This window comes from Lepidochelys kempii, chromosome 1, assembly GCF_965140265.1.
Source record: "Lepidochelys kempii isolate rLepKem1 chromosome 1, rLepKem1.hap2, whole genome shotgun sequence".
Classification (NCBI taxonomy): domain Eukaryota; kingdom Metazoa; phylum Chordata; order Testudines; family Cheloniidae; genus Lepidochelys; species Lepidochelys kempii.
In genome coordinates this window covers 608,830-621,114 of record NC_133256.1, presented here as the reverse complement: position 1 = coordinate 621,114, position 12,285 = coordinate 608,830, and the positions used below count along the sequence as shown (strand labels likewise).

Genomic DNA, 12,285 nt, shown 5'->3' with positions numbered 1-12,285 from the left:
GTATCCCAAGAGGGGAAAGCGGTCACCGCACGTACCTGGGTGGTGGTCACTGGTTGCCGCCCATGCTTAAGGTGCTGCTTATTCGCCACCCGAGCAACAAACACTTCACACCATCGCTTTAGCTCCTGGACGCGCTCCTCCTGGGAGGTCACTACTTCTTGGGCCAAGGCGCAGGAATGGCACATTTACAATGGGACTTTAAGCATTGCACTTACGGAGGCGGAGAACCCAGCACAGGAGGTTTGCCTGGATGGAGTCCGACAAAGGGGCAACTAGCTAGCCATAATAAGCAGTACACAGAAACAGCTTATGAATATATAATTAGGTACTTTTTAAGGGTTTTTTTTGCAACCTGGCAACGGGCCATGCAAGGCAGACAAAATAAGCCTAAAAGCAGTTAAAGTTGGTTTTCCATGTTTTACAGTAACCGGGCGGCCTCGAGAAAGTGGTGGTTCCCTAGCTAGGCTGTAACAAAGTCTTGCACAGTCCCCTACAGGCTGCAACCTTACGCATTCTACAGAGGCGTGTGCCAGGGTCTACCTCAAGCCACAAAATGGCAGGCATCTGTAATGAGGCTGAACGGTGTCATGTACATGCCTGTGCTCATGGCTCCATGAAGGAGCCACCAACCGATATCCCTGGTTGGCCGTGGGACCAGGGTGGAGTACTGTCTGGTCCACCAGGGTTCCTCACCCTCCGAAGGTGGTACTAGGTCCCACCACTTGGTATCAGGGCATCTGAGAAAGTAAAGCACGTGGAGCATGAGAATGTGAACTTGTTCCCCCAGTTGAATTTAGAAATGAACTGGCTGCAGAGTTTGCAGCTGGCTTAGGTTATGAAAGGGAGGGGGCCAGGGTGACTTATGAGACAGGAGCCCAATCAAGAATTCCCGAGGTCCTGGGGTGAGGGGTCAAGGGGGAGCCCCCTCTTGTAGGACCCGCTCAAGGAAAAGCTGAGCAGTAGGCAATAAGGTGGCCCACACCTCTTGGAGTATGCGTAGTGGGATCTGAAGGCTGAAGAGCCCCAGGTGAGCTCCGAGATGAAAGAGGCCATCACGGCCACTGAGTGGTGGGCCGAGACCAGGGCCAGTTGAATGCTGGAGGAGTGGGCCTGGGCAAGGTGGAAACAAAATACATACATGCAGTCCAACCAGGTGTGGCAAAACTTATCAACCTCCACCTGGACAAAGGTAAAGGTGGAATTGTCATCCGGGTGTTGGTCATGCCAGACACCCACCAGGGAGTGATTATTGACAATCTCTCTGAGGATGCCTGTGCGGGGACTGTATAGGTGGCACCATACCACCCGTCTCTATCTCCATAAGAGGTAAGGAAGGTGGAGGGAAGAGAGCAGCCCCTAAAGGGTCAGGGAGAGGAGAGAGAAAAAAACCACCCTCTGAAGTTCAACCAAGGACAGGGGAAATGAGTCGACCCCTGGGGGCAGCAGTATGGAAGATGGGGGGGACAAAAACGAGTAGGGCTTCTCTGCCTCCCATCCCTCCACAGCTCCTGCCTCCAATCTGTGGCTGCGGCCAGGAGCAGGGCGGACTGAGCTGAGGGCTTCTACCACACCAGCCAGGGCAACCTGGGCTCTTCCCCTCCCCCATGGCTCCTACTGGGGCTGGAGGCTTGAACTCCTGCCAGATGAACCTGACAAAGCCTGGGCTCAGGGCTGCTGCCCCCTTCTGCTGAGCTGCTTCACACGAATCACATGGGAATTCCCATGTTCTGTTCATTCCCTGTGAAGCACCTGGCACTGGGCACTGTCGGAAGACAGGCTATTGGGCTACATGGACCATTGGTCTTACCTAGTGTGGCCATTCTGGTCTTCTAATTTAGACCCCAGATGTATCTGCCTCCCGCTATGACACACTATGCCCCATTCCCCTTCCAGAGCTGAGATAGATCCCAGGAGTCCTGACGGGTTCTCTCTCTCCACAGAGTTAGTAACAAAGTAAGAATAGACATTGACATTTTAACACTAACCACTGTAACTTGATTAACTTGCCATTAGATGTGCGAACATATTGATTTTAGAGATGAGTAGGTCACAGCTGACAAGGGAGGGGAAGACAGGAGCAAGTGACGGGGCAAGGCATTTGGGAGAAAGACACAGAGCAGGGGCGAGGCTTGACAGAAGAGATGGGTCAAGATTGCAATTCCAGGGATCCAGCTATCAGCAATTAGAAAGGTGGCAAGCCAGGATATTGTACACAGACAGATTCCCCAGTTTATCACATTGACAGAGTCCAGTAAGGACAGGAAAATATTTAATGTCTCTGTCTGTCCAGTAAGTGATTCAGGAAAGGCGCGCAGGGCCACGCACCAGACAGCTCTGCATGGACCTCGGTGTGAGGGCCAGAGTATAAGAAGTAAATATTTAGGTCTCTTTGTGAGTAAAGAGCTGGAGCAGCCTGCCCCGGATCTCTTTGGTCCTCAACCCGTAAATAATGGGGTGTAGCATGGGGGGAACCAGCTGGTACACACTGGCAATGAGAACAAGGAAATGCAGTGGCACATTGTGGCCAAACCGGAACAAGAGAGAGGAGAAGAAATCTGGGATGTACAAAGCTGAGATGGCACAAAGATGAGAGATGCAGGTTCCAAAAGTTTTGAGCCGGGCATCCTTTGTGGGGAGGCGGAAGATGGCCCGGAGGATCAGAGTATAGGACACAGCGATAAAAAACACATCCATTCCGATCTCAGAGAAAAGATCAAACAGCCCATAGTAACTACTGATGCTGATGTCAGCACAGGCCAGCTTCACCACGACTATGTGCCCACAAAAGAAGTGGGGGATGATGTTGGTTCTGCAATATGGCCACTGCCTCGCCAGGAAGGGGTAGGGTAATGCAAGTACGGCACCGCGCATCACCACGGCCAGGATTATCTTGGCCACCACAGAGTTTGTCAGGATGGTGGAATGTCTCAGGGGATGGCAGATGGCCACATAGCGATCAAAAGCCATGGCCAGAAGGATTCCAGACTCCATCCCTGAGAAGGAGTGAACGAAGTGGATGAGCAAGCATCTTAGAGAGGTAATTAAGAAAAAGCAGAAAGCATATAGGGAGTGGAAGAAGGGAGGGATCAGTAAGGAAAGCTACCTTATTGAGGTCAGAATATGTAGGGATAAAGTGAGACAGGCTAAAAGTCAAGTAGAGTTGGACCTTGCAAAGGGAATTAAAACCAATAGTAAAAGGTTCTATAGTCATATAAATAGGAAAAAAACAAAGAAAGAAGAAGTGGGACCGCTAAAAACTGAGGATGGAGTGGAGGTCAAGGATAATCTAGGCATGGCCCAATATCTAAACAAATACTTTGCCTCAGTCTTTAATAAGACTAAAGAGGATCTTAGGGATAATGGTAGCATGATAAATGGGAATGAGGATATGGAGGTAGACATCACCATATCTGAGGTAGAAGCGAAACTCAAACAGCTTAATGGGGCTAAATCGGGGGGCCCAGATAATCTTCATCCAAGAATATTAAAAGAATTGGCACACGAAATTGCAAGCCCATTAGCAAGAATTTTTAATGAATCTGTAAATTCAGGGGTTGTACCATATGATTGGAGAATTGCTAACATAGTTCCTATTTTTAAGAAAGGGAAAAAAAGTGATCCAAGTAATTATAGGCCTGTTAGTTTGACATCTGTAGTATGCAAGGTCTTGGAAAAAATTTTGAAGGAGAAGGTAGTTAAGGACATTGAAGTCAATGGTAAATGGGACAAAATACAACATGGTTTTACAAAAGGTAGATCGTGCCAAACCAACCTGATTTCCTTCTTTGAGAGAGTAACAGATTTTTTAGATAAAGGAAACGCAGTGGATCTAATTTATTTAGATTTTAGTAAGGCGTTTGATACTGTGCCACATGGGGAATTATTAGTTAAATTGGATAAGATGGGCATCAATAGGAAAATTGAAAGGTGGATAGGGAATTGGTTAAAGGGGAGACTACAACGGGTCCTACTGAAAGGTGAACTGTCAAGTTGGAGGGAGGTTACCAGTGGAGTTCCTCAAGGATCAGTTTTGGGACCAATCTTATTTAATCTTTTTATTACTGACCTGGGCACAAAAAGTGGGAGTGTGCTAATAAAGTTTGCAGATGATACAAAGCTGGGAGGTATTGCTAATTTAGAGAAGGACAGGGATACCCTACAGGAGGATCTGGATGACCTTGTAAACTGGAGTAATAGGAATAGGATGAAATTTAATAGTGAGAAGTGTAAGGTCATGCATTTAGGGATTAATAACAAGAATTTTAGTTATAAGCTAGGGACGCATCAACTAGAAGTAACGGAGGAGGAAAAGGACCTTGGAGTATTGGTTGATCATAGGTTGACTATGAGCTGCCAATGTGATATGGCTGTGAAAAAAGCTAATGTCGTCTTGGGATGCATCAGGAGAGGTATTTCCAGTAGGGATAAGGAGGTTTTAGTACCGTTATATAAGGCACTGGTGAGACCTCACCTGGAATACTGTGTGCAGTTCTGGTCTCCCATGTTTAAGAAAGATGAATTCAAACTGGAACAGGTACAGAGAAGGGCTACGAGGATGATCCGAGGAATGGAAAACTTGTCTTATGAAAGGAGACTCAGGGAGCTTGGCTTGTTTAGCCTAACTAAAAGAAGGTTGAGGGGAGATATGATTGCTCTCTATAAATATATCAGAGGGATAAATACCAGAGAGGGAGAGGAATTATTTAAACTCAATACCAATGTGGACACAAGAACAAATGGATATAAACTGGCCACTAGGAAATTTAGATTAGAAATTAGACGAAGGTTTCTAACCATCAGAGGAGTGAAGTTTTGGAATAGCCTTCCGAGGGAAGTAGTGGGGGCAAAAGATCTATCTTGCTTTAAGATTAAACTCGATAAGTTTATGGAGGAGATGGTATGATGGGATAACATGGTTTTGGTAATTAAATATTCATGGTAAATAGGCCCAATGGCCTGTGATGGGTTTTTAGATGGGGTAAGATCCAAGTTACCCGGGAAAGAATTTTCTGTAGTATCTGGCTGATGAATCTTGCCCATATGCTCAGGGTTTAGCTGATCGCCATATTTGGGGTCGGGAAGGAATTTTCCTCCAGGGCAGATTGGAAGGCCCTGGAGGTTTTTCGCCTTCCTCTGTAGCATGGGGCACGGGTCACTTGCTGGAGGATTCTCTGCTCCTTGAGGTCTTCAAACTACAATTTGAGGACTTCAATAGCACAGATATAGGTGTGAGGTCTTTTTTAGGAGTGGTGGGTGAAATTCTGTGGCCTGCATTGTGCAGGAGGTCAGACTAGATGATCATAATGGTCCCTTCTGACCTAAATATCTATGAATCTATGAAGTACATCTGGGTGAGGCAGGTGCTGAAACTGATCTCCCTGGAACTGAACCAGAAGATGCTCAGCATTTTGGGCAGGGTGGACGTGGACACGACCAGGTCAGTGACAGCCAGCATGCAGAGGAAATAGTACATGGGCCCATGGAGGCTCGGCTCCCTCTTCACGATCAACAGGATGGTGAAGTTTCCCAAGACAGCTATGGAGTACATAGCACAGAAGGGAATGGAGATCCATATTTGTGCTGCCTCTAGGCCAGGAATGCCCAGCAGGATGAAGTTGGAGGGGTTGGTGAAGTTGGTTGTGTTCAAATCTGACATGGAGTAGGGGAGAAAGTGTCCAACTCTGAGGCATAAGGGTGTCTCCTGCATTTACCGTATGATCCCTGATTTTCTGTGTGTTCCCAGGATCTCAGGTGATGGCCGTAGTGTAAATGCCTGAATGGAGAGACAATGTTAATATGAAACATTGCATGCACTACTGGAAGCTGTTCTCATTGGAGAAGCACATTGATCGCTCGCACACTGAAAAATTACATTTTCATTATTAAGAGAAAATAACTATGAACAATAAGCCTACTAAATCCAATTCCATATTTTGTGGTGCTTTCTGCATTAATAGTTCCTACAGTTTGTGGTGGGAGACCCCGAACAGGCACCAGCAGGAAACACAAGTGTGGATCCTGGTTATCCATCATTATCTCAGGCAATGAGAGCCGGTATAGGGAGTCTATACCTTAGGGGGTTCCCCATTCATCCAGTTGCTCAAAATCTCAGAGGGGAAAAAAACAAACTTTTGGGAAAACATGTGCTGAGAGATTCTTTGATAAAAGTTTATTAAGAAATGGAAAACTCATGATTCCACAGTCAACAAAGTGAACAAGCTTGGGTAAAAACTCAGTTCAGTGGTAAAGTGAAGGCAGCAATTGAAGAGGTGGGAAGTAATATGTAACAAAGAGGCAAAAGGGAAAATATAGAGCCAAGAATAGAAATTGGAAGTTAAGAAAATTGATAAGTGAAATTAAGACATCAGGGAAAACTCCATGTTTGGCAGGGTTCTGGATCACAAAAAGGAAGTTATTAAGTATATTAAGAACAAGAGAAATCCTAGAAAAGTTTTATGTCACTTCCTGTGTTAAATGTAAAGTATTAAGAAAGAAAGGGAAAGGGTGTTTTTTTTTCATAAAATAATTGACAAGGTTACGAAAGAATGGAAAAGCTGGTATGGGATTAGTTCAAAAAAAGTCTAGAAATGTAAGTAATGGCAGTCACCAACAGGGTTTATGCAAAACAGATCTTGTCAAATAAACCTGATTTCATCCTTTTATGAGAGCACACATTGGTTGAATGGGGTACACATTTGGTGGATTAAGGGAACAACACAGATGCAACGTACCTTGAATTCTCAGCGGTATTTGATTTATTAGGGGAAAATGTTGAGTTGGTGAGTTGGTGCAGGGGAAGGATTTTACCTCTGTGCATGGGAGTGGTTTAACAAACTGCATCCAGTTCTGTAGTCCAAATTTGAAAAAAAAATGTTGAAAACGTGCAGAGGGTGCAGAAAAGAGCCACAAAAATGATTGGAGGATGGAGAAAAAGCCGGATCGTTAGACTTGAAGGTGTATATCTCTTTAACTTATCAATAAAATGCCCAAGTGGAGACTTTTATGGGGAGAAAACTCTGGGTAATAATGGGTTCTGTAATCTACCAGAGAAAGGCTGAGCAAGACCAAAGGGCTGGAAACTGAAGCCAGGCAAATTCCAGCTTGAAATTAGGGCCAAATAGTTCACACTAATGGTTATTAAAGACTGGGACACACTGAGAGGAAAAGTCTTGGATTCGCCATTTCCCCAACTTGGCAGATGAAGACTGGATGTTTTTCTGGAAGATCTGCTTGAAGGGTTGTTTACATTTTAAATTCTACAACCATGCTTCCCTAGCTCTTTAATATAATTATTACTTACACAGAGGGAAGGGGTTCTCCCCTCTGCATAGGTAATCCCCGAGAGATGGTAGCTAGGTCGATGGAAGAATTAATCTCATGCTGTCTACACCAGGGCACAGATGATCCAACAAGTTCTGGGAATGTATTGGAGACAAATTTTTGTTCCATAAGCGGGAGAAAGCTACGAGGAGAGAGGCTGTTCTAGACCTGATGTTGACATAGAAGGAGGAACTGGTTGCGAATGGACAGTGGAAGGCAGCTTGCGGGAAAGTGATCATGAAAGGATAGAGTTCATGATTCTAAAGAATGGTAGGAGGGAAAACAGCAAAATAAAGACAATGGATTTCAAGAAGGCAGACTTTAGCAAACTCAGGGAGCTGTTACGTAAGATCTCATGAGAAGCAAGTCTAAGGGGAAAAACAATAGAAGACATCTGGCAGTTTTTCAAAGAGACATTATTAAGGGCACAAGAGCAAACTATCCCACTGCATAGGAAAGATAGGATGTATAGCAAGAGACCACAGTGGATTAACCAGGAGATGTTCAGTGATTTAAAAAAAGAAAAAAGGATCCTAAAAAAGTGGAAACAAGGTCAAATTACAAAGGAGAAATATAAACAAATAAATAACACATGCATGTAGGAGCGAAATTAGAAAGGCCAACGCACAAAACGCGACCAAAGTAGCTGGATACTTAAAGGAAACAAGAAACCATAACAAGAAAACATTCTACAAATACATTGGAAGCAATCGGAAGACCAAGGACACTGTAGTTCCATTACTAAATGAAGAGGGAAAAGCAATAACAAAAAATGTGGAAATGACAGAGGTCCTTAATGACTTCTTTGATTTGGTTTCCACTAAGACAGTTGATGTGTTTGGACACCTAACATAGAGAATGCCAATGAAAATGGGGTAGGTTCAAATGCTAAAAAAGGGAAAGAACAAGTACAAAGTTACTTGGACAAGTCAGATGTCTTCAAGTCACCAGAGCCTGACAAAATGCATCCTAGAATACTCAAGGAACTGACTGAGGAGATATCTGAGCCATTAGCTATTATCTTTGAAAAGTCATGGAAGACAGGGGAGATTCTGGAAGACTGGAGAAGAGCACATATAGTGCCTATCTATAAAATGGGAACTAAGGGCACCTCTGGCAATTACAGACCAGTCAGCTTAACTTCTGTACCAGGTAAGATAAGGGAGCAAATAATTAAGGAATCAATTTGAAAACATCTGGAAGATAATAAGATGATAAGTGATAGCATGGATTTGTCAAGAACAAATCATGTCCAACCAATCTGATAGCTTTCTTTGACAGGGTAACAAGCCTTGTGGATGGGGGGAAGTAGTAGGTGTAGTATATCTCAATTTTAGTAAGCCTTTTGATACAGTATTGCATGACTTTCCCATTAAGAATCTAGGGAAATACAACCTCGATGGAGCTAAAATAATAAGGTGGGTGCATAACTGGTTGGAAAACTGCTCCCAGAGAGTAATTATCAATGGTTCACCATCAGGCTGGAAGGATATAACAAGTGGGGAGGTCAGTTCTGGGTTCAGTTCCTTTCAATGTCTTCATCAACAATTTATTTCATGGCATAGAGAGTACCCTTATTAAATTAGCAGATGATCCCAAGTTGGGAGGGGTTGAAGAAGTCCTTTGGAGAATCGGATAAACATTCAAAATGATCTGGAACAGCTGGAGAAAAGGAAGATTAGGAGTCTTGAAAACATGACCTCTGAGGGAAGACTGAACAAATTGGGTTTGTGTATTCTGAAAAAGAGAAGACTGAGGGGTTACATGATAACAGTTTTCAAATACCTAAAAGGTTGTTTCAAGGAGCAGGTTAGAGAAACATCCGTCAGGGATGTTATAAATGCTTCTGGTCCTTCCATGAGTGGACTTGATGACCTCTTGAGGTCCCTTCCAGTTCTATGATTCTATGATATAGCTACATCTGTCTGGGGTTTGGATTTTTTTGCTGTTTCAAAAAAGGCAAATGTAATGTTAGGTTACCTTAACAGAAGTATCACGTGCAAGTCATGGTACATGATAGTATTCCTCTGCTTGGTGCAGGTTAGGTCTCAGTTGGAGTAATGTGTCCAATTCTGCTCACCAATGTATAGAAAGAATGTAGAGAAACTGGAAAGTATACATAGTCCAGTAAGAAATGTTATGCAAAGGATGGAATACAAGCCGTATGAGCAAGCAGAAGGAACCAGTATGTTTATTTGGAAAAGTGGAGATTAATGGGGGACATGATAGTGGTCTTCAAATACACAGAAGACTTGGCACAATCCAGAGGTAACTCAGTGAAATGTAATGAGCCGGTGTTTTACAGGAGGTCAGACAGGATGATCAGATGGTCCCTTCTGACCTTAAACCCTATGGATCTATTGATAAAGAAAGTAGAACAGGCATTTATATTTAATGTGTCTCATAACATGAACTAGGGACTGTTTAGTTAAATTGAAAGTCTGACCATATAACATTAAGTAAAGATAATTGCTAATGTAATTCATATTTTGCCTCCAGAACTCCAGGCTACCAACATCATTGGAGAGAGGGGGATAGAAGAATGTTATTCACAAATGGATTGGCCGTTGCAGGTGGTGCTGGTGACATCACCCATAGGTAATGCTGTCTGACACCTTCCATTAGAAGACCTCATTTCGAGTTGCTTATAAGTATGCCAAATTTTCAGTGTTTGGACTGAGATTTCCCAAGCTGGGTGTCTGCTTCGAGCAGTATTGTTTTTTGAAAGTTTCAGGCAGAACAGTTCAGCCGACTTCTAGAATGAAGCAAGGAGAAAGGATGTGTCACCCATGTTAAAAATTCTCATTACTGTTCTACTGAGGAGCTCTAGCACCTCCAAGCTTTCCAGCAGATAAAAGTCAGGTAACAGCCCCTGTCCCTCTCCCCATTAACAGACAGAGTCCTGAAATACAAGAGGAGCAGGTGACAGTGTCTGTGCATTAACACACAGTTGGCTCCTGAAGTCTGTTCTGGGTTCTTTCTACAAGGGGATTTTTGCCTCTCTGGGGCCTGAGCACAGCACGGGTCGTGGTCTCAGAATTTGGCCTTGTATTGCACATCTAATAACATCTTTCATCCTGAAGGATTCACTGTGCCACTGAAATTCACCACCTCGGGGCTGTAGTCCATCAGGCGGGATGAGCAGGGGTGCACAGTAAAGAATGACATTTTGGCCACTGATTCTTAAGCAAACTCATAACTTAGAGCAAGGGCCCTGGGACGTTTCAAGGACCACAGACTTACTCTCTATCCCACCACACCCACATTACTCAGGGTTTGACAATCAGCCTCTCAGCAAAAGATGATACCTGTGAATTCTGAGACGGAAGTGTCCTCCCAAGGAATCCCCCTCAGGTAGCCGTGACCCACACCTCTCTCACCCCAGCATCTCCAGCAACATCCCACGCCGAGAGCCAACACACAGCATGCACAGTTTATAATATAGCTCTGTGTAATCCCAGTGGGGTTCGCTCAGACTCCAGAGGAGAAGGGAGGACCTGAATGTAAACAGGCTGTAGACAAGTATGTCTCCACTTTGGTGCTAATTGTCCAGCTTCAGGAGTAAACAGTAATTAAGGAACATTCCCAAAGGGAGATGAGAACTCGTGGGCTCTGTACCGAGTCAGAGAGGAATTGACTGCTTTGTATGTTTGTGTGTACATATTACAAAAGTAGAGGTGATGAGTAAAAAAACTAGGGATAATGCCTAACTCTCCAGAGGATCTGATATCCTGTAAATTGTCAAGATAGATGGGTAGATGGAAGACAGTGGACCAACAGATCTCGGGAAATTTGAGTAAGAGAGAGACAAGCACTTACAGAAAACACATGGGGCTGTCAGTAAGTCATCAGAGATCAGTACTTCTCATCAGTAACTATCATTTTGCTGTGTTGCACCTTTCATTGAGGGATCTTCAAAACACCTAGCAAGGGAAAGTCACTCTGAACCATCCCCATTTCTCTGATCGGTAAACTGAGGCACGGGGAGACATGACTTGCCCGAGGTCACACAGAGACTGACTCATAGAACCCAAGTGTCCTGACTTCCCTTCCATTACCACGGTCTCTCTGTCTCATGACCACATGACAATGAGGAAACGGACTCACAGTCTTGCAGAGCCTGTTCACTGCAGGGTGGGAAAGGGATTCCCTGGGGTGCAACCTGGAACTGGGGACAGCCGAACCCTCCAGCATACGAGTCTGAGCCCCCTCTCACACTGTGAGGTTGTGACAAGCTGCAATCCTCTCAGGTCTTGCACTTACATAGCTATAGACAAACAGGGACACACCCAGCTGCAGTTACATGAATGCTTTCACCAGCCATCCATGAAACAAAAATAGAGAGGCTCCAGCCAGTTCCCCCCAGCTCCCCAGCCTAGGACCCAAGAGCTGTACCTGGCCAAAAGCCTGACTTTTGTAACTTTATTTCCCAGTCTGCCCCTCCCTCAATGGGGAGAGGACAATACATCAGCCTGAGCAGATTTCCATTTTACTTTTCAAACAACATCCTGTATTAAGTAAAAAAATAGAAAACAGATTTATAATTATTTATAAATAGATTTATAATTAGATAATAATTAGATACCGGAGCTCTGAGCAATCAGACTGCTCTCTTACACACTAGCAACTCCCCCACCTTTTCTCCCCCCACCCCCCATCCTTCCCGGACAGTTTATTCCCACCCATGACAGGGCTCCAGTCATGTGAGCTACCCCACCAAGTCTCTGTTATTCCAATCATAGCATAGTTCCTTGACTGTGCCAGGACTTCCAATTCTTCTGGCTTGTTTCCCAGGCTCCTTGCATTTGTGTACATGCATCTAAGATAACTAGCCGATTGCCCTGCTTTCTCGGTATGAATCAGGAGGGTTCCTGACTTGTAACCTCTTCCTTGTGTTTCCGACCCGAATCTCACTTCCCCACTTACATCTGGGGTAGCGGTCCGATGTCTTGATCAGTCTTGACA

At 44.5% G+C, this 12,285-nt stretch overlaps 1 protein-coding gene across 1 annotated transcript; it reads right to left on the bottom strand.

Annotated features, from left to right (window-relative positions):
- Positions 1 to 2,379: 2,379 nt before the first annotated feature.
- Positions 2,380 to 5,656, bottom strand: LOC140912373 (olfactory receptor 52R1-like). Its single transcript, XM_073346692.1, has 2 exons — positions 5,346 to 5,656; positions 2,380 to 3,028 (listed from the first exon to the last, which is right to left on the bottom strand). Exons 1-2 carry the CDS (start codon positions 5,654 to 5,656, stop codon positions 2,380 to 2,382), a joined length of 960 nt encoding a protein of 319 aa, XP_073202793.1.
- Between the last annotated feature and the right edge of the window lie 6,629 nt (positions 5,657 to 12,285).